The following is a 25,461-nucleotide window of genomic DNA, read 5'->3' as shown; positions in this document are numbered from 1 at the left end:
AAATCTTGGGGAGAACCACAGTATGGAGGGATCCCTCTCCCAGGGACGGACAGCTTTGGCAACAGCTAGCATGAGACAATAAGAAGTAAAGCCTAGGACAATGTTGAGTACAGTCCGTTGGACGGTCCAGCACAAGAACCACAGATCTCAGCAGTAGAATCGAAGCCAGTCCACGGGCAGGACCGACAGGAGTGTCCTCCCGGTCCGGACGGAGCTTGTTCGTAGGCCCTCGTAATAATGGAGTCAGCAACTGAAACTGGAGAAGACTCCCCCTCGAAGGGGGGGACAACAGGTGAAAAGCAATGAACGGACTAAAGGGAATAACATTCAGACATTAGAGGATAGGGCTCAGTGCACCGTACTTCCCACAGCATTCTAGCTCCTAGGGCAGCTTTGTGGATACTTTCAAAGCCCTACGTAGGTCCTACGTATCAGTGATGCCGGGCCAAATCTGGGCAGGGCGGCTCAAAAGTCTTAAAAGTCTGCCTCTGGCTTTCTCACGTCGAACGCACCTACTGCAGAAGCTCTCTCCTGCTCAACCTATCTCTGTGAGGGATTTCGCCTCGACCTCGCCATGCCACGCCACGACCTCGCCACGACCTCACTTCAAGCCAACCTGTGACACTGCAGCCAGGCTGCAGTCCTGGCGACTCTCTGCACTGAATAAACCTGTGCAAACCTCATCTTGTCTCCATCTCTCTGTGCTTGGGTCAAACGGCACTCCCACCATGACACATAATGGTTTTTAGGAATGTAGTAAAGAAGTACAGGGTGAAAGGGTGACATTTAGTCCATTTTCTCTGTTTCACTGTCCTTTTTGATCAAGAATCACTCATTTTATATCTTTCATCATCTGTTCTTGCTGCATTCCCATGTCCCTCCGTCTGTTCATTTCTTCAGTTTAAGTCCTAATTTACGCTCTGGCTGGGCCACATTCTTCACTCTGTGTAGAACAGGTTCCACACTCTGTCTTATGAATGAATGATTTTGAATGTGTGTACGTACAAAACAAGCCTGCACACTAGTAAGTAGTCCGTGTCAGTGGACAGGAGCTGGATGAGCTCTGAGATGGCTTCAGCTCCTCTTGTCTCTGGTTTCATTCAGCTCCAATAAATAACAGAATAAATTCACTCATTTGGCAGAAATTACTTCTTTCTCAATCAGAGCTGAACCCCTCAACGCTGCATGACAGGCGTAAGTTCTGGACATCAGTGATTCTTCCAAGGGTTTTGGCTTCACTGAACCAACTGGCTTCACTGAATTCACACAACCCAGCAGAACCCTTCGACAGATGGAGAAGAATGATAAAATAAGAGTTGTGCTCATATTCACAGGTTTTAATAAATACCACTACAAGCTGATAACTCCAATTAATTGCCTGGGACTGCTAGAAAGCTCTCAGTACAGTACGGTTGATGAACGAGGCCCTGCAGGAATTCCCATGAGCCCTACCATGGGGCTTTGTTGAAGTGGGTTGGCTCCTCACTACTTCATTTCTGTTGCAAGAGCATAAAGCCTGAGTCCAGAGTGTCCGCCTTCATCTTTCATCCTTTCATCCTGCTTCTGTTGCTCTTATAGATGTTCCTGTGAAGCTTCATAGTTGCACAGCCCATAAAAGTCACCTGGCTTCACTGCTGAGGTCTCACTATCGAGACGTCCAGGTTTTAAGCAGTACTGACTCATGGTAGTCTCTTTCTGGTTTCTAAAGTTGTGTCTCTCCTTCTGTCTTCTTTGTCTCGTGGTGTTTCATCGCTGTCTCGGGCCTGATCAGAGGACAGTCAAGGTGAGTCCTCGCTTCACTTCCTGTGCTGCCTAACATGCCGCCATGCTGACGCTGCTCCAGAGCCGCAGGGGAATATGTGCCTCAGCTTTCCAGGTTCTGAATCAGAACCAGGTCTCTGTTTCTGGCTCCAGGCTGTCAGAGCTGGTGCTAAGTGAACACAAACTCAAACAGGCACAGAATTGTCATGGGCTGGGGGCGGGGTTATGAAGATTACCATTTGGAAAGACTTACAGAACTACAGTGGAACAACTTCATTTGTTCTTAAGACACAGCAGGTTCCGGTAACCACAAAGGGACTAAACTTTTTCAAGCTGGAGCCTGCACCAGTCCTGAGCAGATCCAGAACACCACGCTGCTCCAGCACCACCAGGCGACACACTCAGTGGAGTCACTGAACACTTCACTCCTCCATATTGGTTTGTCAAGCTGAATGCCTGGTTGACAAAACGTGCATGTGTGCGTCATATTCCAAGTAAACAGAGCTGGACCTGGGATGCTCTTGTAGTCTTTACCAACGTCTTCTGCAGCTGTGAGAGGTTTAGAGAAGGGAGATATTCCTCCTGTTGCCGCAGCGTCCTTCATCATCTCAACGGCACACTGAGGCTGGAAGCGAGGCTAAAGCACTGGCCACACCAAGAGTAAATGTTCTCGTTGATCATGCTGGATGAAGTGTTATGTTTGTGTTTGCAGAGCTCCAATCCACCCTGCCGACTCTGAGGCGACAGCAGGAGGACAGCCAGGAGGTCAGTCACGGTTCTCTGGAGCCTGAGTTTGACAACATGTGGTCCAATCAGAAGAAGAGAACAATTCAAATCATTCAGGCACAGCTGTGTTCATTATTGAAGAGGAGTCCTGACGATACTGTTCCACTGACACTTTATAATGTGTGTATGAAGAAGCCGCTCCAGCTGAGCAGCCTCCTCCTGACTGCAGGGTGATCAGCATCTGTTCTCTCACTGATCTATTCAAAAAGTTCCTACTCATGCAGAAACACATCAGGTAAAAATGTGGTTAGATTCAGCATCTTCCTCCAGATGACGAGAAGGGGAGGGGCCACTCTCACCTGGTCTGAATGTCTGTGGTAGTTTAGAAGGGAGACAACATGCATTTAGAAGTCAGAATATTTTATTTTCTCCAAAATATGTAGTTGTGTATTCCTAAAAAGCGATGCTAGCAAATTGCCATTTTGAACTTTTGCAGTGAAGCTTAGCTGAGCAGGTCTTGAGCACTGGACTAGAGTCTACATGGTCAATATGACTTATATTGGTCAGTGTCACGTTCATGCCTCTCACTTACTGGAGCAATGACGAGATTTGTTTTCTTTGAACACACGGCTTTATTTCCAGCGACATCACTCGGCAGCGCATATCATCTAACAGGACTCATAAACTAGGGTGACCATACGTCCTCTTTTACCCGGACATGTCCTCTTTTTACGTCCTGTCCGGGGCGTCCGGCCGGGTTTTTTAAATTCAAGGAAATGTCCGGGTTTTACTTTATCTCATAGCACGTGAACGTAAATTGAGCAGCGCTTTGCACACAGTACTATGAGACTTTGTTGCGAGACGTAATTACCGAGAGGCGTCTTGTGAGCCGATCTGCGCAGCGCGCGCTCACACACTCACACACACACACACACACACACACACACACACACACACACACACACACACACACACACACACACACACACACACACACACACACACACACACGGAGTGGAGCAGACAGGGCTTCAGACAGCGGAGCGCTTCTTCTTCTTCTGTGTTGTTTAACGGTGGATGGCACCATTTCAACAGGCGCAGTAGCGCCTCCTATCGCTATAGAGTGGGATCAGAGAACAATCTAAATTCTATTTATTAACCCCTCTATTTATTATAATACAAGGTATGAGATCAATGCATTCCGACTGTTTACAACACTATTAATGGAGAACTGATGAATTCCTTCTCTACTTAATTCGACAGTGGAGCAGGAAAAAGCCAAAGCTTAAGAGCAGCTTCTCAGATGAACTGCAAATAAAAGTTCCAACATACCGAGATGAAAAATAGAATGTAGAAGAAAAGCAGGATGAAGAAAACAATTTAAGATTAAAAGTATATATCTTTTTGTTTGTTAAGTTAGTGTTTTGGTGAGACTCTTATATTCTTCTATCTTATTACAGTTGTTAAGAAATATATTGTTGAAGCTGGATTTTCTAACAGAAGAGTTCATATTTAGAACATTATTTAATATTTGTAAAGAGTCTAAGAGAGCTATTATTTTTTGTTACAAGTTTTTACATCTCATTTAATTTTGTTAAAGAAGTTAGTTCCGCATCATTGAAGCGTAATAAAGCATTATCATCAACCTCTGTGAAGCCTATCTGAATTTGTGCCTCGAGCACAAATTGTAAATATGATCACCCTATCATAAACACACTCGCTTCCTGCTTGTGCCTTCAAAATAAAATACCTATTCACAGGAACATCATGTTTGTCTCTTTTTTTTTTAAACAATGTTAAACTTAAACACAAACTCAACATTCCAGAATCTGAGATGAGCAATTAACACTATCAAACTTCAAATGTGTTGAATAAACTGGAGAGACCACGAATGAAACAGAACTCACTGTAAAATAATCGTGCAGCTTTCTGAAATCAAACACATTAGCATTGATTCATGAACATAAATCCTAGTAGTATGAACACACGACTTAAAACAACAAATGTTAACACTGGACGATGCTTACAAAAGCATAAACACACATGCTGATTGACACCAGTAATCAAACTTAAGATCTGATGTAATCGTTCAGGTGAGCAGGTAAGCATCTGTCAGCTCTGCATGGATATCTGGACCTGACAGTTGGAGTAGTGTCAGCAGGATCAGGAGGGACATTCTGGAGTCCAGGTGCGATTTTCTTGAAGAATGATGCATTCCTGGCAATGGAGTGTCCATTCCTCGTGGCTGTGACTGCTGAGCCTTTGATTTTGGTCACTCTGAAGGGTTTGTTGTCATACGGTGGAGACAGTTTATTGTGCTTAGGTTGTCGATACAGCACTGTGTCACCTGGTATGAGTGAATGAGGTGCAGCGTGGCGCTTGGCATCGGCAGTCACTTTCATTGTGGTTTTTGCATTGCTCTCTCTTGTTCTCACGTCAGCATGTGAAGATTTCTTTGCAGTGTGACTGAGTGAAGGGAGTTTTGTGTACATCTTGTGTTGAAACAATACTTCCGCTGGTGAACTTGCAGTAGTGCTGTGAGGTGTGGATCGATATTCACGCAGAAAGAAGTTCAGTTGCTGTTTCCAGGGAATCCCTTGTGTTTCAGAGACACGCAGTCTTTGCCTAAGTCCTCATCAGTCTTTCAGCAGTGGTATTGGCTTGAGGCCACAGAGGTGTGATTTTGCGATGGTGAAATCCCAGGTAAGCAGCAAACTGTGAAAATGAATTGAAACAATGCCCCGATGTCCTTCATGGGCGAGTTGTATTGCTCGGTCCTGCAGGTTGGTTGGAATGACGGTCCGAGTGTCTCTGAGAACAATGCCAGAAGCATCAGTTACAGTTAACTCACTGTGGACATGTTTGAATAGCTTCAGTGTGTCAGCATGTTGTGGTTTCTCTGTTTGATGCCAGGTGTTGTTTCTGATGTGACCTATGACCTCTTGTTGAACAGGATCGTTCAGAGTCTCTGTCTTTATCTCTTGAAGTGTCACAGCTTTTGGTGTGGAATGATATGAAAAGAAATTCACACGCTCCTCAGCAACTTTGCTTGCACGAGAGCCTTCACTCGTATGCGATGGCAGTGGATGGCGGGACATAAAGTCAGCTGGATTATCAGAGCCTTTCCTGTATTCCACTCTGAAGTTGTATGGCTGAAGCCTTAGTCCCCATCTTTCGATCCTGGCGGGTGGTTTCAGCCTTGGATTGTTCCAGATGATCTCAAGTGCTTTGTGACCTGTCAGGAGTGTGAAAGGATGTCCATAGATGTACAGGTGAAAGTGTTCACAGCTCCAAACTATGGCGAGCGCTTCTTTTCAGTTTGTGAGTATCTTGTTTCCACATCGCTCAGTGATCTGCTCGCATACGCTATGATATGCTTCATCCCTTTCTCATCTTGTTGACAGAGAATTGCACCTAGTCCCACTGGACCAGCATCCACAATCAGTTCAGTTCCCCTTCCTTGGTAAAAGTAGGACATGGTTGTATCACTCGTAAGATTGTCTTTGAGTGCCTTTAGTGCAGCTTTTTGCTCATCTCCCCACGTCCATGATGTGTCTTTCTTTGTGAGTTTACACAGTGGCTCAGAGATGGATGAAAAATCTTTAATGAACCTTGAGCAGTAGTTGGCCATGCCCAAGAGACTCTTGATGCCAGCGGGTGTCTTTGGGTCAGGAGCATGCTGAATGGCAGCGACCTTCTTCGGATCCGCTGAGACACCACCTGCAGAGAAGATGAAACCAGAAAACTCCAGTCTTGTTTTATTGAACTCACACTTCTCACGGTTCAGAGTGAGTCCTGTCTCTTTGAGTCTTTTAAACAGGGCTCTGAGGTTGTTGTCGTGTTCCGTTTGGTTTGTGCCATAAACAATGATGTCATCACTGAGATTTCCACTCCTTTCAGTCCTTGAAGGGTTTGATGGATTACATTTTGGAACACTTCAGCTGCAGAAGATATTCCAAAACTCAGCCTCTTGTACCGCCGTAGACCAAGGTGGGTGGTGAATGTTATGTACCGGCTGTCGGGGTGCCACTGGTGATATCCTGCCCTGAGATCCAGTTTTGAGAACACAGTTGAGCCGTTCAACTCGTGTATCACATCATCAGTGGTTGGTGTGATGTGCCGTTCTCTTTCAATGGCTGTGTTTGCTTTTCTCATGTCCACACAATTTCTTACTTTGTCAGGGTCTTTTGGTTTGGGAGGTGTGACAGTGGGTGAGACCCATGGTGTTGGTCCGGTGACCTCTTCAATGATGTCATCTGCTTCCAGTTTGCGAAGTTCCTCTTCTACTTTTTGACGTAGGTGAAAGGGAACACACCTGTGGGGTTGACAGGTTGGCTTGATGTCTGTGTTTCTGGCCAGTTTTACCTGGAAGTCTTTGAGTTTTCTAATCCCTTTGAACAGCTCCGGATGACTGTCAACCAGTTCGTCTGCAACAGAGCACGGTATTTGGCCAGACGCTGCAGTGACAATGTGGATTAGTCCCAAGTCCTTAGACGTTTCATAGCTCAGAATGTTAAATCCTTCACCTTTGATGACAAAAACAGCACACATTGCCTTTTTGTTGCGTTTTTCTATAGTGCACCGAAATTCACCACACACTTGCAGAGACTCAGTTGAGCGATATGGGTAGGTTTTAGTGTCAGTTGGATTTAGTGTGGGACGTGGCGATAGTTTGTTGTAAGTAGCTTCACTCATGCAGTTTGCAGTGGCCCCAGAGTCAATAAGCACTTGTGTCTGGGTGCCCATCATGTTGACATTGGTTTGTGGAAGTTTTGCAGTTTTGGTTGTGTTGATCACGTACACATACGCTTCATCGCTGCTGGATGTGCGTCCTGACTTGTCACCTGTTGCACTGTCCGATATACTATATTTGATGCACACTTTTTTCAGCTTGACTTGTCTTACGTGTCTGTCTGTAGTTTGTCTCTTTCATTTTCAATCTGCATTGTTTTGCGAAGTGATTTATTTGATCGAGTATCATCTGGTCTAAGTCTTCAGTCCTGTTTAAAACAGTTGACCAGCTCACAATGTGTGAAACTAAAACTCCTAAACCCTGCTGCCTGTTGAAGATGCTGTTGGTTCTTACAGATTCTGTCTCTTCTGTTCCAGCAGGAGGAATCTGTCCTTCCGTCCACCAAGCTGAAGGAGAAACATGTGAATGTCATTCAGCAGCTGGAACAGACCATCGAAGACCTCCGGACCAAGATCGCCGAGCTGGAGCGGCAGCCGCCTGTGGCGGACAGCGTGAGAGTCCCCGCCTCCACCACGGACCGGGAGTGTGGGAGCGAGGAGGGCGTGCTGGTGGCGGTGTGCGACGCCCACCTGCAGACAGAGGGGGCGCTGTCGCTGGGCGGCCTGGAGGCCAAGTCGGTGCAGACCTCGCCCATGGACGACAGCTTTAAATTCAAAGTGCCTTCAAGCAGCGAGGCGGCCGGAGCCCCGGAGCTGCAGCCTGGACGGGACGCCTTCCACTGCTCCTGCCCGCTGCACCCGCCCGCTCCACCTCCTCCTCCATCCTCACCGGGGTGCTCCGTGCCGGGGCCTCCACCTCCACCACCACCTCCCCTTCCAGGTGGACCCGCTCCCCCTCCCCCTCCCCCTCCCCCTCCTCCACTTCCAGCAGGTCTCATCCAGCCACCCCCTCCTCCTCCACCCCCATTACCAGGACTTGGTGGTCCACCTCCACCTCCTCCTCCACCCCCATTACCAGGACTTGGTGGTCCACCTCCACCTCCTCCTCCACCCCCATTACCAGGACTTGGTGGTCCACCTCCACCTCCTCCTCCACCCCCATTACCAGGACTTGGAGGTCCTCCGCCCCCTCCTCCTCCACCACCCCCTCCAGGCTGTGGGCCTCCTCCTCCTCCTCCTCCTCCTCCTCCACCAGGAGCTACCTGCCCTCCTCCAGCCCCTCCAGGAGCCCTGGGCTCCCTGCCTCCCCCTCTGCCCCTGGGACTGTACTCTCTGGGTCTGACTCAGGAGAAACCTCCCAGAAAGGCTGTGATGGAGCCTCCCAGACCCATGAAGCCCCTCTACTGGACAAGGATCCAGCTCCACACCAAAAAGTATGGTGGCAACGTGCAGTGACACGCAGTAACACGCAGTAACACACAATAACAGGCAGTAACATGCAGTAACACGCAGTAACACACAGTAACACACAGTAACACACAGTAACATGTAGTAACATGCAGTAACATGCAGTAACACGCAGTAACACGCAGTAACACACAGTAACACACAGTAACACGTAGTAACATGCAGTAACACGCAGTAACACACAGTAACACACAGTAACAGGCAGTAACACGCAGTAACACGCAGTAACACGCAGTAACATGCAGTAACACGCAGTAACACGCAGTAACACGCAGTAACAGGCAGTAACACGCAGTAACACGCAGTAACACGCAGTAACATGCAGTAACACGCAGTAACACGCAGTAACACGCAGTAACACGCAGTAACATGCAGTAACACGCAGTAACACGCAGTAACACACAGTAACACGCAGTAACACGCAGTAACACGCAGTAACATGCAGTAACACGCAGTAACACGCAGTAACACACAGTAACACACAGTAACATGTAGTAACATGTAGTAACATGCAGTAACATGCAGTAACACGCAGTAACAGGCAGTAACACGCAGTAACATGCAGTAACACGCAGTAACACGCAGTAACACGCAGTAACATGCAGTAACACGCAGTAACACGCAGTAACACGCAGTAACACGCAGTAACATGCAGTAACACGCAGTAACACGCAGTAACACACAGTAACACACAGTAACATGTAGTAACATGTAGTAACATGCAGTAACATGCAGTAACACGCAGTAACAGGCAGTAACACACAGTAACACACAGTAACATGTAGTAACATGTAGTAACATGTAGTAACATGCAGTAACATGCAGTAACATGCAGTAACATGCAGTAACACGCAGTAACAGGCAGTAACACACAGTAACACACAGTAACAGGCAGTAACACGCAGTAACACGCAGTAACACGCAGTAACATGCAGTAACACGCAGTAACACGCAGTAACACGCAGTAACATGCAGTAACACGCAGTAACACGCAGTAACACACAGTAACACACAGTAACAGGCAGTAACATGCAGTAACATGCAGTAACACGCAGTAACACGCAGTAACACACAGTAACACACAGTAACAGGCAGTAACATGCAGTAACATGCAGTAACACGCAGTAACACGCAGTAACATGTAGTAACACGCAGTAACACGCAGTAACATGCAGTAACACGCAGTAACATGCAGTAACATGCAGTAACACGCAGTAACATGCAGTAACACACAGTAACAGGCAGTAACATGCAGTATCACGCAGTAAGACACAGTAACAGGCAGTAACATGCAGTAACACGCAGTAACACGCAGTAACATGCAGTAACATGCAGTGACATGCAGTAACATGTAGTAACACGCAGTAACACGCAGTAACATGCAGTAACACGCAGTAACATGCAGTAACATGCAGTAACACGCAGTAACATGCAGTAACACGCAGTAACACGCAGTAACATGCAGTAACACGCAGGAGCATGTAGTAACATGCAGTATCACGCAGTAACACGCAGTAACACGCAGTAACATGCAGTAACACGCAGTAACACGCAGTAACACGCAGTAACACGCAGTAAGGCTAATTCTTCCTTCTGAATTTTGTTTTAACAATCAGTCCATGAATCTAGACAGGTGAAGTGTGACGCTGAATGATTTGTGTCGTCAGGGAAGCGTCGTCAGTGCTTGTGTGGGACACCATCGAGGAACCTGATGTGGACTTCCAGGAGTTTGTGGAACTGTTCTCAAAGACTGCAGTGAAGGAGAAGAAGCAGCCACTGTCTGACACCATCACCAAGTCCAAGGCCAAGCAGGTGTGACATCTACCTGTGAACTCTGGAGTCCAGGCTCCCGGGACCGTTGGTCCTGTGGTCCTGTCTTGCTCCTGTCTTCAGACTCTTTAGCAGACTCTCAGTGGCCTTTTGGTTCTGACGTCATGCTGATCTTGAACTTCGTTTGGCTGTTTTCAGGTTGTGAAGCTACTGAACAATAAGCGTTCTCAGGCAGTGGGAATCCTCATGTCCTCCCTGCACCTGGACATGAAGGACATCCAGCATGGTGAGTCTACACTTCCTCAGAGCCGGGTTCAGGGTTCTACTGAGGCGGACCGGGCTCCTGATGTTGGCCTGGTTTGACCCCAGCCTGTCCCAGGTGTAGGAGCTGCAGGACCAGCTGTTCCTGGATAACAGAGCTAAAAACCAGTAGTATGGGCGTCTGGACGCTCCAGTGGGACGGGGCTGTGTGGGGACAGACCGCACCCATAGACAGATGAAGCCAGCTGTCTCTCTTTGAATTGTGCTTTGTGCCTTGTTACTTCTAGTCTGTCCAGGTCAACAGGTCCACAAGACCAGAACAAATCTGTTGTACAGATGTCAGGAGTAAAATGGATGATTGTCAGAACAATCAGAAGTCAAAGTAGAGATTACTCAAGTAGACAGCAAATATTTTGACTTCGTGACTTTGTCTCTGCTGGGCTGAATAGTGTGCGTCTGCTGATCAGTGGTCAGGGTGTCTCTTCACTCCTGGTGGTTTTCTTTGGCATTGCTCTTGTCTTTTGCTCTTCCCAGCTTTGTCTGATATCTGTAGAGAATGTCTTCCCTCATGGAAAGAGCGGTTTCTAATCTGTCCTCTTTGTCTCTGTCTCAGCCATTCTGAACTTGGACAACACAGTGGTGGACTTGGAAACCCTGCAGGCGCTTTATGAAAATGTGAGCACACGTTCTCATCTCTACTGTGTTTCTGCTGATTTCAGGCCTGCTTCCTGTGTGGAGGGATTGTGGGTATTGTTTCACAGTCCAGGAGCATATGGATCAAATATGTCCTGTTTAGTCTGTTTAGTCTTCCACAGGCTCACCAGCAGCAGTCCTGAGGCAGATTAAGACGCTCCAGAAGCTAAAATCTATTTAAAGATTGAACCAACGGTGTGTGTGTGTGTGTGTGTGTGTGTGTGTGTGTGTGTGTGTGTGTGTGTGTGTGTGTGTGTGTGTGTGTGTGTGTGTGTGTCATCGAGTTTTAAACAGAGGATGTTGGTGTTGTGATGGACCGGCGCTGTGACCCAGCCCGGTCCTGGCTGGCCGCCGTTTCCTCATTCACTGCTCAGAGCCTCTCTCTCTGGTCGAGTGACCATGGGGACGGCTGCTCTCTTCTTTCTCCCACAGAGGGCGCAGCAGGACGAGCTGGACAAGATCGAGAAGCACGTCAAGTCGTCGAAAGACAAGGAAAACGCCAAGCCTCTGGACAAACCTGAACAGTGAGCATTTCCCCAATACTGAAACTCAGAAGCTTCAGTTCGTTCCCTGTAAACATGCCTTGAAAAGACTGTAAATGGTGCTCCAGAAATGAAGCTGAATTGAACTGAATCAGTTGTGGGGCTGAAGGAGGGCAGCTCTACTTTCTGTGGATGAAGCTGACCTCCAGGCCACTGGAACAGTCTGCTGTAGAGGGGGACCAGCACCTCCAAATCTGAGTCTATGCTTGTGGTCTATTTAGAGTTCAGGAGCGACTGTGGTGGAGACAGACACCAGGCGCTGTGGTTAATGTAGTCATCCTGAAGCAGTACGCAGTGCCTCCCTGCATGTTCAGTGTTTAGTGCAGCAGGTGCTGAGTAAAGCACACAGCATCTTGGCTCAGCCTTTTCATCCTCTGACTCCAGAGTTTATCTTGATGCCTTCTGGACGCCGGTATTTTGCTCCAGCTAGGAAAACTAACCGTTTTTCAAACTCTTTTGTGCCTTCTGCAATCAAATTATTGAATTCCAGCTCCTAAATTGTTATTGTATTGCTTGTTTTAATATTGTTCAACCTGAGTTCCACTTGTGGTTAAACTGAACTGTCTCATGTTGTATTTACATGTGAAACGACTCGAGATGTGCTGCAAACAAATTGCCCTTTGGGATCAATAAAGTTTTCTGAATCTGAATCTGAATCTAGTGTGAAGGTTAAAGGGCTACCTGAGTCCTCCAGAAAACTGTCGCTGTATTCAGGAAGAAACAGTGAAGGCATGACAGTTAGCGGTCTCACGGAGAGACATCGAAGGATGGAGTCATAGGTGAGAGGAGGAGGAGGAGGAGGAGGAGGAGGAGGAGGAGAAGGAGGAGGAGGAGGAGGAGGAGGAGGAGGAGGAGTGGTTATTTAAATGGAGGAATTGTTGTCAGTAAGATTTGAGCCAGGTGAGTGCTGTGCATTGTGTTTAAAGTGAGTTTCAAGGTGGGAGAGGAGGATGGAGAGATAGATGGTGTCCAGTGAGGTGGAGCAGGATAAGAGTGCTGACATGTCCAGAGTCTGCAGAGATGGAGGTGGTTGAATGTTCAGAGGAGAGCTGATTCACTGCAGTATCGGGTTGAAAACCAGAGTGGAAGACTTCATCCAGATCAACGGAGGCAAGCTGGGTCTGAAGCTGGGAGCAACGTGTTCCAATGGTTTAGAGGGGAATGGGAGTCGGAGACGGGGTGGAAGCTGCATGACCTCGGGGTCGAGTGAGGGCTCCTTGAGCTGGGGGTAATGTCATTTTGAGAATATAAGGGACTGATCCGGATCAGAGGGAAGAGCTGAGTGGGTGCAGAGTGCAGGGTGCAGGGTGCAGGGTGTAGGATCCAGGGTTCAGGGTGCAGGGTGCAGGGTGTAGGATCCAGGGTTCAGGGTGCAGGGTGCAGGGTGTAGGATCCAGGGTTCAGGGTGCAGGGTGCAGGGTGTAGGATCCAGGGTTCAGGGTGCAGGGTTCAGGGTGCAGGGTGCAGGATTCAGGGTGCAGGGTGTAGGATTCAGGGTGCAGGGTCCAGGATCCAGGGTGCAGGATTCAGGGTTCACAGGCTCCAGGGTGCAGGGTCCAGGGTCCAGGGTCCAGGTGGGGTTTTAATGACAGCTCTGAATTGGGAGAGTTCCGCAGGAGAAATGGGAGAAAACAGAAACAGGCTGAGCAGCTGCGAGGGGGAGCTTCTAGATCACATGTTCAGATGAGGAAGCAGCGGGATGGAGACAGTCTCTTCTGTGCCTCGTCCTCATTGCTCTGGGACAGATTTATCTATGAATGTCAGTGAGTACGTTTACATGCAGCCGATAACCCTTTTAAAACCCGAATATTGGCAATAACCCGGTTGCGCGTGGCCATGTAAACACACATCAGAATATCCCGGTCGAAAGGGACATTAAATACTGTTCTGCGCATGTTCTATCCGCAAGGAATCTTGGTCTTTTGAGGACACGAACTACTTGTGACACAGCTTAACTGCCACTAAGTAAATCAAATGTGCGGAAACGATCGTTCAGTTCTTCTCTTTTACTGAAAAAACGACTTATCGCATCACTGAACACATTACCACGTCCCGCTGGCTTTCTCACAACATGCAGAGAGGGCCTGCACAGGGCCCTTCTTCTTCTGTGGTGTCTGTGTAAAATAAGGTTGAACGTGCAAGCAGCACCCCTAGTGGCATGAAGTGCAAATGCAGTCATCAGGTCGTCTGTGGCCGTGGTTTGAGTGGGGAGATCCCCATTGAATGCGCTGACTTGTAAACGGGATAACTCTGTTTAAGCAGGTAAACGGGTTTTTCCGAATGTTTCAGAGACCGGAATATTGACCTTAACCCCGATAGTGACTGCATGTAAACGTAGTCAGTGTGTGTCCTGCAGGCGCTGCTTGATGGAGAGAGAAGTCATCCAGTGGTGTGAGCCACATTTCAGTTCAACAGAGGAGGGCCAGGGATGGGCTTGTAATGTTTTTAGATACCATACATCACTTTGTCTTGCTTTTTCTAATAGTGTGAAAAGTGCTGTACTAATAAAGATTGATTGATTGTGTTTTGTTCTCTTTGAAAGCCATTGCAGTTTCCAATATGTGAAATCAATTTTCATTGCAGTTCATAAACTGGGACAGCTGCTGATTAATTGGCATTTCTTTAAATGCACTGAACATCTTCTTACAGAGAGGCCTGTCCGTCGCTGTGTTGACCTCAGCATGCTGGCCAACTTGCAGCCTCATTATTAGCACTTTGCACATCAGGATAACATGGAGGACAGCGAACCAGGACACACTGCAGACCACCACTAATGATGTGTGTGTGTGTGTGTGTGTGTGTGTGTGTGTGTGTGTGTGTGTGTGTGTCAGATTCCTCCTGCAGCTCTCGCTGATCCCGAACTTCTCCGGCAGAGTGTTCTGCATCCTCTTCCAGTCCAGCTTCACGGAGTGCATGTCGTCCATCACCAGGAAGCTGGACATCCTGCAGAGGGTGTGTGAGGTGGGTCACTCCTCATGCAGCTCAGACACTCATTTAGTGTGTGTGCTCCATGTTGTGTTTGCCAGCTGTTTGACAGTGATCACAGCTGCAGGTCCTGCTCGCTGAGTCGATGGGAAGCATTTTCAAGCTGTCCAACTCTTTAAACTGTCAGTTCAGTCTGTTTCTAACAATAAAATGTATACATTTGACTTCGTTTTGAAGTCATATGGTTTGAAAGAAAGACTAAAGAGTGACCAGGCCCTGGTTAGAAAAATCTGTAAAAGCATCTGATCATTCTTGCTATTCACGATTTAAATGTTTGAAATATGACAGCTTATTTTCAATAAATCATATTTTGCTAAATCATAAATCAAATTAAACTATAAAAACAATATAAATCATGTTTAATGTTTGTGTTCAGGTCAAATTTAAACGTCTCACACTCAGATTGTCTCATCTGAGGACACACGAGGTGACACACTGAAGTGCTGATGTCTCTGCAGGCGCTACAGGACAGCGAGACTGTGAAGAAGGTCCTCGGTCTGGTTCTGGCCTTCGGGAACTACATGAACGGTGGGAATCGAACCAGGGGCCAGGCTGATGGCTTCACCCTCGACATCCTCCCCAAACTCAAAGACGTGAAGAGCAGCGTAAGTACAGGGCCATGCTGCAGAGTGACGTGGAACGAGGCGCTCACAGGGTGCCGTTCAGCCCAGCGCTGGGCCAGTTACTCCCAAATCTAACGTGTTATATGTTATTAGTTAGCCTCATTTGAAAGTATTTAGTTACATTACAATATTACTGTCAGTGAATTGTAATATATTAGTTTACTTCTGCATTGCTTTTGAGTTACTTTCACCAAAGTTCAAATCAATTCAGCTTCATTTATATAGCAACAAATACAACAGTCATTTCTAGAGACAGAGAAACCCTACAGTCCCACACGAGCAAGAAGAGACTGGAAAGCAAGAACTCCTTTTTAAAAGGAAGAACCCTGCAGAACCAGGCTGAGAGGAGAACCCTGCAGAACCAGGCTGAGAGGAGAACCCTGCAGAACCAGGCTGAGAGGAGAACCCTGCAGAACCAGGCTGAGAGGAGAACCCTGCAGAACCAGGCTGAGAGGAGAACCCTGCAGAACCCGGCTGAGAGGAGAACCCTGCAGAACCAGGCTGAGAGGAGAACCCTGCAGAACCAGGCTCAGAGGAGAACCCTGCAGAACCAGGCTGAGAGGAGAACCCTGCAGAACCAGGCTCAGAGGAGAACCCTGCAGAACCAGGCTCAGAGGAGAACCCTGCAGAACCAGGCTGAGAGGAGAACCCTGCAGAACCAGGCTCAGAGGAGAACCCTGCAGAACCAGGCTGAGAGGAGAACCCTGCAGAACCCGGCTGAGAGGAGAACCCTGCAGAACCCGGCTGAGAGGAGAACCCTGCAGAACCAGGCTGAGAGGAGAACCCTGCAGAACCAGGCTGAGAGGAGAACCCTGCAGAACCAGGCTGAGAGGAGGAGACATTCTGTAGAACCAGGCTCAGAAGTGGCAGCTTTCTGCTATTCCAGTTCGGGTGAGGGGACAGAGAGAAAGAGAAGGATGAGACAGACTGATTTTCCGAATCAGGTCAGTATTGTTCCACTCCATGGAGGTGGATCAGGACAGGAGGCTTCAGATCAGCAAGAGAGAGAGAGAGAGAGAGAGAGAGAGAGAGAGAGAGAGAGAGAGAGAGAGAATGAGAGAGAAAGAGGGAGAAAGAGGGAGAGAGAGAGAGAGAAAGAGAGAGAGAGAGAGAGAGAGACTACAGGCTGACACAAAGTATCAATCAATCAATCAATGTATTTTTGTATAGCCCAGTATCACAACAACAGCTGCCTCAGAGGCTTCAAGATGTTACATTGGTTGGTAAAAATAAAAACAGTGAATAAGCATAATGGTAATATGTCAAATTCTCAGTAACGAGACAAAACGAAGGAACCACTGCCTTAGACCCTCACATCCGGCAAGAAAAAACTCCAGAAACCCAGTGGGAGAAGAAGAGATCTTGGGGAGAACCACAGTATGGAGGGATCCCTCTCCCAGGGACGGACAGCTTTGGCAACAGCTAGCATGAGACAATAAGAAGTAAAGCCTAGGACAATGTTGAGGACAGTCCGTTGGACGGTCCAGCACAGGAACCACGGATCCCAGAAGTAGAACTGAAGCCAGTCCACGGGCAGGACCGACAGGAGTGTCCTCCCGGTCCGGACGGAGCTTGTTCGTAGGCCCTCGTAATAGTGGAGTCAGCAACTGAAACTGGAGAAGACTCCCCCTCGAAGGGGGGGACAGCAGGTGAAAAGCAATGAACGGACTAAAGGGAATAACATTCAGACATTAGAGGACAGGGCTCAGTGCACCGTACTTCCCACAGCATTCTAGCTCCTAGGGCAGCTTTTAATAATGATGGTTTAGAGTCCCCAGCTGACCTGATCATAGGCTGCATCGAAGAGAAACGTCTTGAGCATAACCTTAAATGTGGAGACTGTGTCTGCCTCTTTGACACCACTTGGAAGCTGGTTCCATAAAAAAGTAGTGAAACGTGGAGTGAGAAGGAGAGAAGCTCAGGGTCGGTTCTCCAGGGTCAGTCTGAATCTACAGCAGCTTCACTAAGGAAACGTCCAGGGAGGCCTGAAGCAGCCCTGACTGGAAGAGTCACTTCAAAAAAATAGATTAGTAAAGAGGAGTGCAGATAACGTCTGAAACCGTTTCCAATTTCACTTTAATGACTCAATCTGTAACTTTTAAGGAAAACTGCTCAGTTTGTGTCACAAGACAGAAAAGAACAAGTGATTCACGGAGACTTAACACAGAATGTTCAAGCCTTTTTAAACAGTAAACATTGCTTTTGAAGACTTTTGAAACATTTGGTTCTGTTCGTATGTAAAAATGTCCACAATATAACTGATATTTTGGATTAGACGGGATGAGAAGTAGGGACCAGCTGAACATCTTATTTTCCACGATAACCAATTACGAAACACGTGGAGAGTCATGTGTTAATAGTTTCTATGAAGCAGAATAAAGAGCTGAAACACTCCTGAGGAGCTCAGTCAATAAGCTCACTCTAGTTTCTCTTGGTTCTGCTGTTTGTGTTGGTGGTTACCTTCATTAGAACCAGGAAGTCCACTGATCTGCTATCAAAGCCTTTCACCAGTTCTGATGTGTGTGTGTGTGTGTGTGTGTGTGTGTGTGTGTGTGTGTGTGTTTGGTTGAAAACATGACACTGACGTGTTGTTTACTTTGATTTATTTAAAAGTGCTTTATTCCTGACCCTGCAGGACAGCGTGAGGAGTCTGCTGTCCTACATCGTGGCGTACTACCTGAGACACTTCGACGAGGTGAACCTGCTCACACACTCCCCGTGGCTTCAGCCTCTCCTCCCGTTCACAACGCCTCAGTGAACCCAACTCAAGAACGCGTGTGTGTGTGTGTGTGTGTGTGATCAGGATGCTGGCAGAGAGACGTGTGTGTATCCTATCCCGGAGCCTCATGAGCTGTTCCAGGCCTCACAGATGAAGTTTGAGGATTTTCAGAAGGATCTGAACCGACTCAGGAAGGACTTAAGAGGTAACACACACACACACACACACACACACACACACACACACACACACACACACACACACACCTGACTCTTGTCTCTCGGTCTCATTATCAGCGTGTACATCAGAGGTGGAAAAAGTGTGTAAAGTGTCTGATGAAGAGAACCTGCAGCCTTTCAAAGACAAGATGGAGGAGTTCCTCGCTCAGGGTACCTGCTGTGCACGCCACGGTATCACACCGCCTGACACTGGGGCTGCTTTCTTCAGTTTGGTTCTGTTTTGTCTCCTCAGCTAAACGTGAACTGGAGGCTCTGGAGGCTCAGCTCAGCAGCACCCACAAAGTGTAAGCCTCTACTCAGTCTCATGCTCAGTTTCTTGTCGTCTGAGGGTCCAGTTCTTGCCTGTAAAGTGTCAAAACTACAATTTTCATGAATCTAAAATGAACACAAGACAGATGAGCCATTAAAACAGGACTACAGGCGGAAATGAGCAGTATGCTACAACAGGCATCTTTCCCTTTTTCTGAAGGAGAATGTTTACATGTACACTGTCCCTTTTCAAAAATAAAAATAAACTGAAACTGAAACTGAAACTAAAACACATGCAGGATTTACTGTTTCCGATCTTATTCAGGCAGAAGTGAACCAGTCCTGAGAGTGCGGACTGAAACACATCCTGGCTGACAGAGTAAAAATGTTGCTCATCTGCCTAAATACAGGTTGTAGTGACAATTAGAAAGTATAAATGTGTGAGTAGAAGGTGTAAGTGATCATTTTCTGTTTGTGGACATAGAGTTTAGCAGTTTAAAGGGGCCCTGTCATGAAAAATGGACTTTTATGAGTTTTTGACATCGTTAGTGTGTGATTAGCTCATAAAACTGCCATTTAAGTCACTATTTCTCTTCAATCCGGCATATTTTGATATGCATGAATATAATATATATGAATGTATGTATAGTTTATGTTAGGTTATCAGGAAGAAGGAGCAGGAACAGCTGGAGAAGATGTGGGTGTGAAGGCAGCAGTGGTGCCAGGAGTGATGGAGGCGAGCTACCCAGCTTGCATGGCTCCAGGAAATACCAGGAACACCAAGAGAGCAGTGCTAGGAACAGCTTAGATCCTGCAGAACCCTCCAGCTCCCAGGACTCTGGCTGAAGGAGATACGGCCCAGGGCACAGTGTTTTTCCATGGTCAGCACAGGGTGTATGCTGGTCAGAAGGTGAAGCTGCGTGTCCCCTCAGGTTCCTGGAGCTCTCGGTCTTCTTCTCTGTGAAGGCCAAAGGAGGAGAGAAAGAGGTTTCCCCCCACACCTTCTTCTCTGTGTGGCATGAGTTCTCCTCGGACTTCAAGGACCAGTGGAAGAAGGAGAACAAGGCCATCCTGACAGAGCGGTGAGCCCCCGGCAGGAAGCCCTCCGTCGGCCTGGACTCCTCTCACTCTGCCCTGTTGGTGTGTGTTCAGGCTGAAAGCAGCAGAGGAGAGTTTCCGACAGGCCAAGGAGAAAGCGTCCTACAGCGTCAAGCCGAAACATGCTTCTGGCATTGTGAGTCCTGCTTTCACTGCCGTTCACGAGGAAGACTCGACTCCAGAGTCTAGAACGGCTCCTTAAATCTTTGTATCTTCCTGTCATGTTTTTCAGGCATAGAACTGAAACGTTTCTCATAAGTGCTCTTTTCCCACATGTTCTCCTCTGTCGGAGCTGAACCCGTCATGTTGTGTTTCCACAGAAAGCTAAGCTTGGCATGAAGATCTGACTCCGTGGAAAGAAGACATCGAGCAAGAGGGATCGTTGTGTGGAACTGTGTCCACATTGCACATTTTATTTGATTGACCCGTTTATGTTGTTGGCGCGATCATGTCTGTGTGGCTGAATCACACACTCCCAGACGCTGCAGACTCAGACACTCTCAGCTGGCGCAACATTTCTCACCAAGACAACCCTGCTAAAGTTAACCTGCCATGTCTGAGGACTCATGGATTCTGAACACTTTATAAACATACGTGTAATGTTATTTTAATCTGCAGCACATACTAACTGACTGATGAAGACGAAGACGACATGCAGACAGGATTACAGCTCTTTAGAGTTCACCACTTCAGCTGTTTCAACAGCCAGTGCTTCGGACAGCGTTATGGAACATGAAGTCAGTGTTTTCCCTGGTTTCAGACAGCAGCAGTTATTAAGCCAAAACAATATGCTCTCATCTCATGGTGCGCACAGGCACCAACATGACAAACCCAGTCTGAACTGGTTTAAGCTACAGAAAGCCAGAGTAAACAGAAAACTGGATTGAATAGGTATAAATTATAGAAAACCAGTCTAAACCAGTAATAAACTAGAGACAATCAGTGTAAACCAAATGTGAACTACAGAAAAGCAGTCTAAACTGGGTATACTCTGGAGAAAACTAGTCTAAACCAGTTCCAAACGTGAGAAACCCAGGCTGATCCAAATCGAAAGCTGAGAAAATCAGTATTAACCAAATGTAAACTACAGAAAACCAGGCTAAACCGGGTCTAAATGACAGAACCCCAGTCGAAACCCGGTCTAAATGCCACAAATCCTGTCTAAACCCAGTCCAGGGATCTGACAGTAGATGTTCAGCTCTTCTTCTGGACTCTGTGCTGATAAAGCTGTGTACGAGCCAGTAATGAAATGGACGTCGTAGTCTTCAAATGCTGGAATCAGACTGATTGAGATGACTGTAAGCTAACTCGCTAGCCGGGCTCCTCCCTGCTAACTCAGCTCAGAGAGGTCATGAGAGCGGCTGCAGGTCTGAGGGGAGAACCTGAACGAAATGAGGATAAAACACTTTGATCCCAGCAGTCGAAGGCGAACCTGAACCTCCACTTGCGGAGTTCTTTCACTGACCCCCTCACCACGACCTGGCCAAACACACTGAAGGAACACTGAAAAATAACTGCTTTCTTTTCACGGTGCAGCAGGATGTGTAGCCATACACAACATACTTTCATCCCAGATGGCTGAATTTGATCATTTCCTCCATGCGGTTTCCAGAAATGAGGCTGAAGAGCAGATGTTTCAGTCTGAAATGTTTAAATCTTAACATGCTGTGCAAATGCATCAGAAAGCAGCTGAAGCAGCGATGGCAGAAACCAGGAGACTCATGAAGTGGTGAATTCGTGTCTGTCCTCACTCTCCTCATTCCCAGAACAGCGTTTCTCACATAGAGCAGAATTGTTCCTTTTTATATGAAGTGTGTTTTATTTGAGCTGCTGAGACGGCTGGAGGTGAAAGCACTTAGCAGATAAAGGAATAACTCTCTACAGTGTGGAGAGGCTTCGGTCAGAAGCTGTCCTTCAGATCAGTCCAGTCGCTTCATGGTCACTTTCAGTCCAACACTTTCTCTGTGTGAGGAAGTCAGTCAGTGTGTGTGTCTGTACAGCCGTGTGTGTGTGTGTGTGTGTGTGAGAGAGAGAGAGAGAGAGACTGGTCTGAAGCGAAGGAAGTGTACAGTGTTGGTAAATTTAATGTGAAATAATAAAATGTTTGAAAACAGAATGTGAGACACATTTTTTTAATCAGTGTCTTTTTCTGTTTTATGGACCTGATTGAGTCTCATATGGAATACTGTAAAGACGTGTGTTGTACATATCAGGCTGCATGTGGACTGGGGCGGTGTAATCTATGTACAATAAAACAATGAATCGTGGATTGTGCTGAAATCGTCACATCGTTTGGTCGTGGAGGCAGAAACTGCAGCGTCAGAACAAACATCTGTTGTTCCAGAAGATTCCTCAAGGTGGCTGGGAGAGTCTGTCTCCTAAAAATGGAGGAGACGTTCTGCAGAACCAGACTCAGAAGAGTCCCAGGTGTCTTGCTGTTCATTGTTTCCACTGGGAACCAAACCGCTGCGACACAAACAGTTTAAAAGTGGGGGGTTCTCTTCAGACTCCGACATCTCTCTGGCTATGGTAAACGGAGAGCGGTGTCCAGAGGTCTGTACTAAAGGCTGGATGCTCTACCGCAGAGTCTGGAACATCATTGCTGGCGGCCATCTTGCTGCAGTTTCTGATGATGATGATGTTGATGGATTTACAAACGGTTTGGTTTCTTGCTGACACAATAAAGTAACTATAAACCTGGATGTGTGAACATGAAGAATCATCATTGTGCAGAGCACACGGTGTTGGAAGTGCAGCTTTTAAAGGGCAACTCCGGTTTTTTGACACCTGGACCTCATTTCTAGGTGTGTCACGCTCATATACTCACTCAGACAAACATGGTGCAGCTCGGAGTCCAGAAGTTATTTAGATCCAACCGATTTAGCCGCATTTAGCGGGGGCCACGGCAAGGGAGCTTCAGCACGGGACATCATCTCTGCAAAATCACTCATTTCCGCTGTATTTCTTCATCCATCGCCAGTGTTATCATAAAGTCAGCTCGTCTACCGTCTTCAGGTGGGTCAGCTGACAGTTTTCAGACACTCTCAGCTGGCGCAACATTTCTCACCAAGACAACCCTCAATTAGCTCGGATGGGAACGGAGCTCCTCTCCCCAGCAGAGAAGCACTCTGAGTCAGCCTGGCTGTCACGGCGCCCGGGCGTCTGACTTGCCGGGAGGCTGCATAAAGTCAGCTCGTCCAGCGTCTTCAGGTGGGTCAGCTGACCCACCTGAAGACAGTCAGACGGCCAGGGGCGGCCGGCGCCTGTGTCCGGTCGCCTGCCTGCGGAGCCGGGCCTGGAGGCTAGGCCGCTGGGTCGGGGGAACCGTCCAAAACGGCGGCGGCGCTGGGCCCCGTGCCGGGCGGGGGCCCCGTGGCGGCCCCGGGTTGCCTTTTGGTCCAGGGTTGGATGCTCAAAGCTCTGCTCTGGTCTGCTCTGATGGGATCTGCTGCGCTTATCTCTTCTCTAACACCGTGCTAACTTAGCCACAATTAGCTCGGATGCTGGCGCCTCTCCCGTCAGCCGCCCCGCGCACAGCGCTCCTCGCCTGGCTTGGAGACCCCCAGAGACTCTCGGTGAGGAGACACTTCCAGGAGCGCCCCGGGGTTGGATGCTCTAAACTCTGCTCTGATGGGATCTGCTGCGCTTCGCTCTTCTCTGACACCGTGCTAACTTAGCCACAATTAGCTCGGATGGGAACGTCGCGGAGCTCCTCTCCGCCTCCGTGGTTAAAGGAATACTCCACCCAAAAAACGATTTGGCCTCATTTTCTACTCACCCTCATGCTGAGAAACACTCTGGAGCACTTTTTTGACGTTTCAAATGCAGTTGGAGATGTTTGGGGATTTTCGTTGTCAACAAACAGGGACCGACAGAGCCCGACAGAAAAAATGGTCCATAAAATCCACAGAACGTTCCCATTTTCCTTCATACTGCTCGTCCGCTGTAATCCAAGTGTCCTGAGCGCGTAACGTCCATAATTAATTCTTAACGAGGTCATTTAGTATATTTTAAGAGCCCAAACAGGGCGCTTTCATACAGCTCCATTGCATGTCTGCGCGCACCCTGAACTACGGAAGCCGCGGCAGACCAAGCCAGACGCTTACGCGCTTTCAGCGACTACTTTTCTAAATTGCAACCGTAGAAGAAGAAGTTCCGCTGTATATATTCTGCTGTGAGTAACCGAGCTGTGGACAATCACAAAAGTGATTGGCTACTGTTTTAAAGCTTTGAATTCGGTGTCCTGCTGAAAGGGCACAAGCGTGTTGCTTGGTCTGCCGCGGCTTCCGTAGTTCAGGGTGCGCGTGCAGACATGCAATGGAGCTGTATGAGAGTGCCCTGTTTGGGCTCTTAAAATGTACTAAATGACCTCGTTAAGAATTAATTATGGACGTTACGCACTCAGGACACTTGGATTACAGCGGACGAGCAGTATGAAGGAAAATGGGAACGTTTTGTGGATTTTATGGACCATTTTTTCTGTCGGGCTCTGTCGGTCCCTGTTTGTTGACAACGAAAATCCCCAAACATCTCCAACTGCATTTGAAACGTCAAAAAAGTGCTCCAGAGTGTTTCTCAGCATGAGGGTGAGTAGAAAATGAGGCCAAATCGTTTTTTGGGTGGAGTATTCCTTTAAGCGGCGGGTCCCTGTGTGCTCCGCGGCCGGCACGGAGCGCGTCCCCGCCCGGGAGCAGAGATCCAGAGCTCTCCTGTCGCCTCCATGGAGCAGCTCCGGGCCGTTTACCCAATCAGCCCCAACTCGGCCCCTGGAAGTCAGACGCCCGGGCGCCGTGACAGCCAGGCTGACTCAGAGTGCCTCTCTGCTGGGGAGAGGAGCTCCAACGTTCCCATCCGAGCTAATTGTGGCTAAGTTAGCGAAAACTGTCAGCTGACCCACCTGAAGACGGTAGACGAGCTGACTTTATGATAACACTGGCGATGGATGAAGAAATATAGCGGAAATGAGTGATTTTGCAGAGGTTATGTCCCGCGCTGAAGCTCCCCTGCCGTGGCCCCCGCTAAGTGCGGCTACATCGGTTGGATCTAAATAACTTCTGGAGGACTCCGAGCTGCACCATGTTTGTCTGAGTGAGTATATGAGCATGACACACCTAGAAATGAGGTCCAGGTGTCAAAAAAGTGGAGTTGCCCTTTAACTGCAGTTCAACAGGCAGCTGCCGCAAAGCGACGTCCACCGCTGCTTCAACTCAGCCGGAGCTTCTCGCCGTGTTGAGCGAGACCAGAGCCCCAGCTGGAGGCGGAGCGCAGGAAACCCCGGTCCTGATGCGACTGACGGACGTGGCTTCACATCAGTCCATCTTCAGTTCTTCAGACCGCAGCTGGAGAAGTGACTGAACACACACACAAAACAATTCAATGACATTTTATTAAATATATAAAAACACAGGAAGTCAAAATTTACCAAACCCATCACATTCCTGAGTGTTGTTCTTTTTTTCAGGCTTAAAAAACAGACTGTGGCGTCAGAGTCCTGCAGCTCTCCATCACAACGACTCATTAGACATGAAGCCTCATTCACTGCACTGACTGAGGAGGAGGAGGAGGAGGAGGAGGAGGAGGAGGAGGAGGAGGAGGAGGAAGAGGAAGAGGAGGAGGAGGAGCAGGAGGAGGAGCAGGAGGAGCAGGAGGAAGAGGAGGAGGAGGAGCAGGAGGAGGAGGAGCAGCAGGGAGTATCT

General features: G+C 48.0%; 2 protein-coding genes across 2 annotated transcripts in view; one reads left to right on the top strand and one right to left on the bottom strand.

Moving 5' to 3' along the window:
• The window catches only part of fmn2b (formin 2b), a 32,983-nt gene extending 12,793 nt beyond the window's left edge, over window positions 1-20,190 (top strand). The window contains exons 15-28 of the mRNA XM_030097573.1: window positions 7,557-8,552; window positions 10,254-10,398; window positions 10,555-10,642; window positions 11,231-11,292; window positions 11,743-11,834; window positions 14,684-14,813; window positions 15,296-15,442; window positions 18,096-18,155; window positions 18,264-18,384; window positions 18,476-18,568; window positions 18,651-18,702; window positions 19,600-19,749; window positions 19,820-19,901; window positions 20,086-20,190. Coding sequence (XP_029953433.1) covers window positions 7,557-8,552; window positions 10,254-10,398; window positions 10,555-10,642; window positions 11,231-11,292; window positions 11,743-11,834; window positions 14,684-14,813; window positions 15,296-15,442; window positions 18,096-18,155; window positions 18,264-18,384; window positions 18,476-18,568; window positions 18,651-18,702; window positions 19,600-19,749; window positions 19,820-19,901; window positions 20,086-20,112 — 2,245 coding nt within the window. The 3' untranslated portion in view covers window positions 20,113-20,190. The remainder of the gene's footprint in view (window positions 1-7,556; window positions 8,553-10,253; window positions 10,399-10,554; window positions 10,643-11,230; window positions 11,293-11,742; window positions 11,835-14,683; window positions 14,814-15,295; window positions 15,443-18,095; window positions 18,156-18,263; window positions 18,385-18,475; window positions 18,569-18,650; window positions 18,703-19,599; window positions 19,750-19,819; window positions 19,902-20,085) is intronic.
• Window positions 20,191-23,003: 2,813 nt separating this feature from the next.
• LOC115392905 (leucine-rich repeat-containing protein 45) overlaps window positions 23,004-25,461 on the bottom strand; it is a 6,096-nt gene continuing 3,638 nt past the window's right edge. Inside the window, exon 4 of the mRNA XM_030097572.1 lies at window positions 23,004-23,075. Within this exon, the coding sequence (XP_029953432.1) occupies window positions 23,004-23,075 (72 nt within the window). The remainder of the gene's footprint in view (window positions 23,076-25,461) is intronic.

The sequence above is a fragment of the Salarias fasciatus genome, chromosome 8 (genome assembly GCF_902148845.1).
Source record: "Salarias fasciatus chromosome 8, fSalaFa1.1, whole genome shotgun sequence".
Classification (NCBI taxonomy): Eukaryota; Metazoa; Chordata; class Actinopteri; order Blenniiformes; family Blenniidae; genus Salarias; species Salarias fasciatus.
The sequence above is the reverse complement of the archived record's forward strand: the minus strand, read 5'-3'. Positions and strand labels throughout refer to the sequence as shown.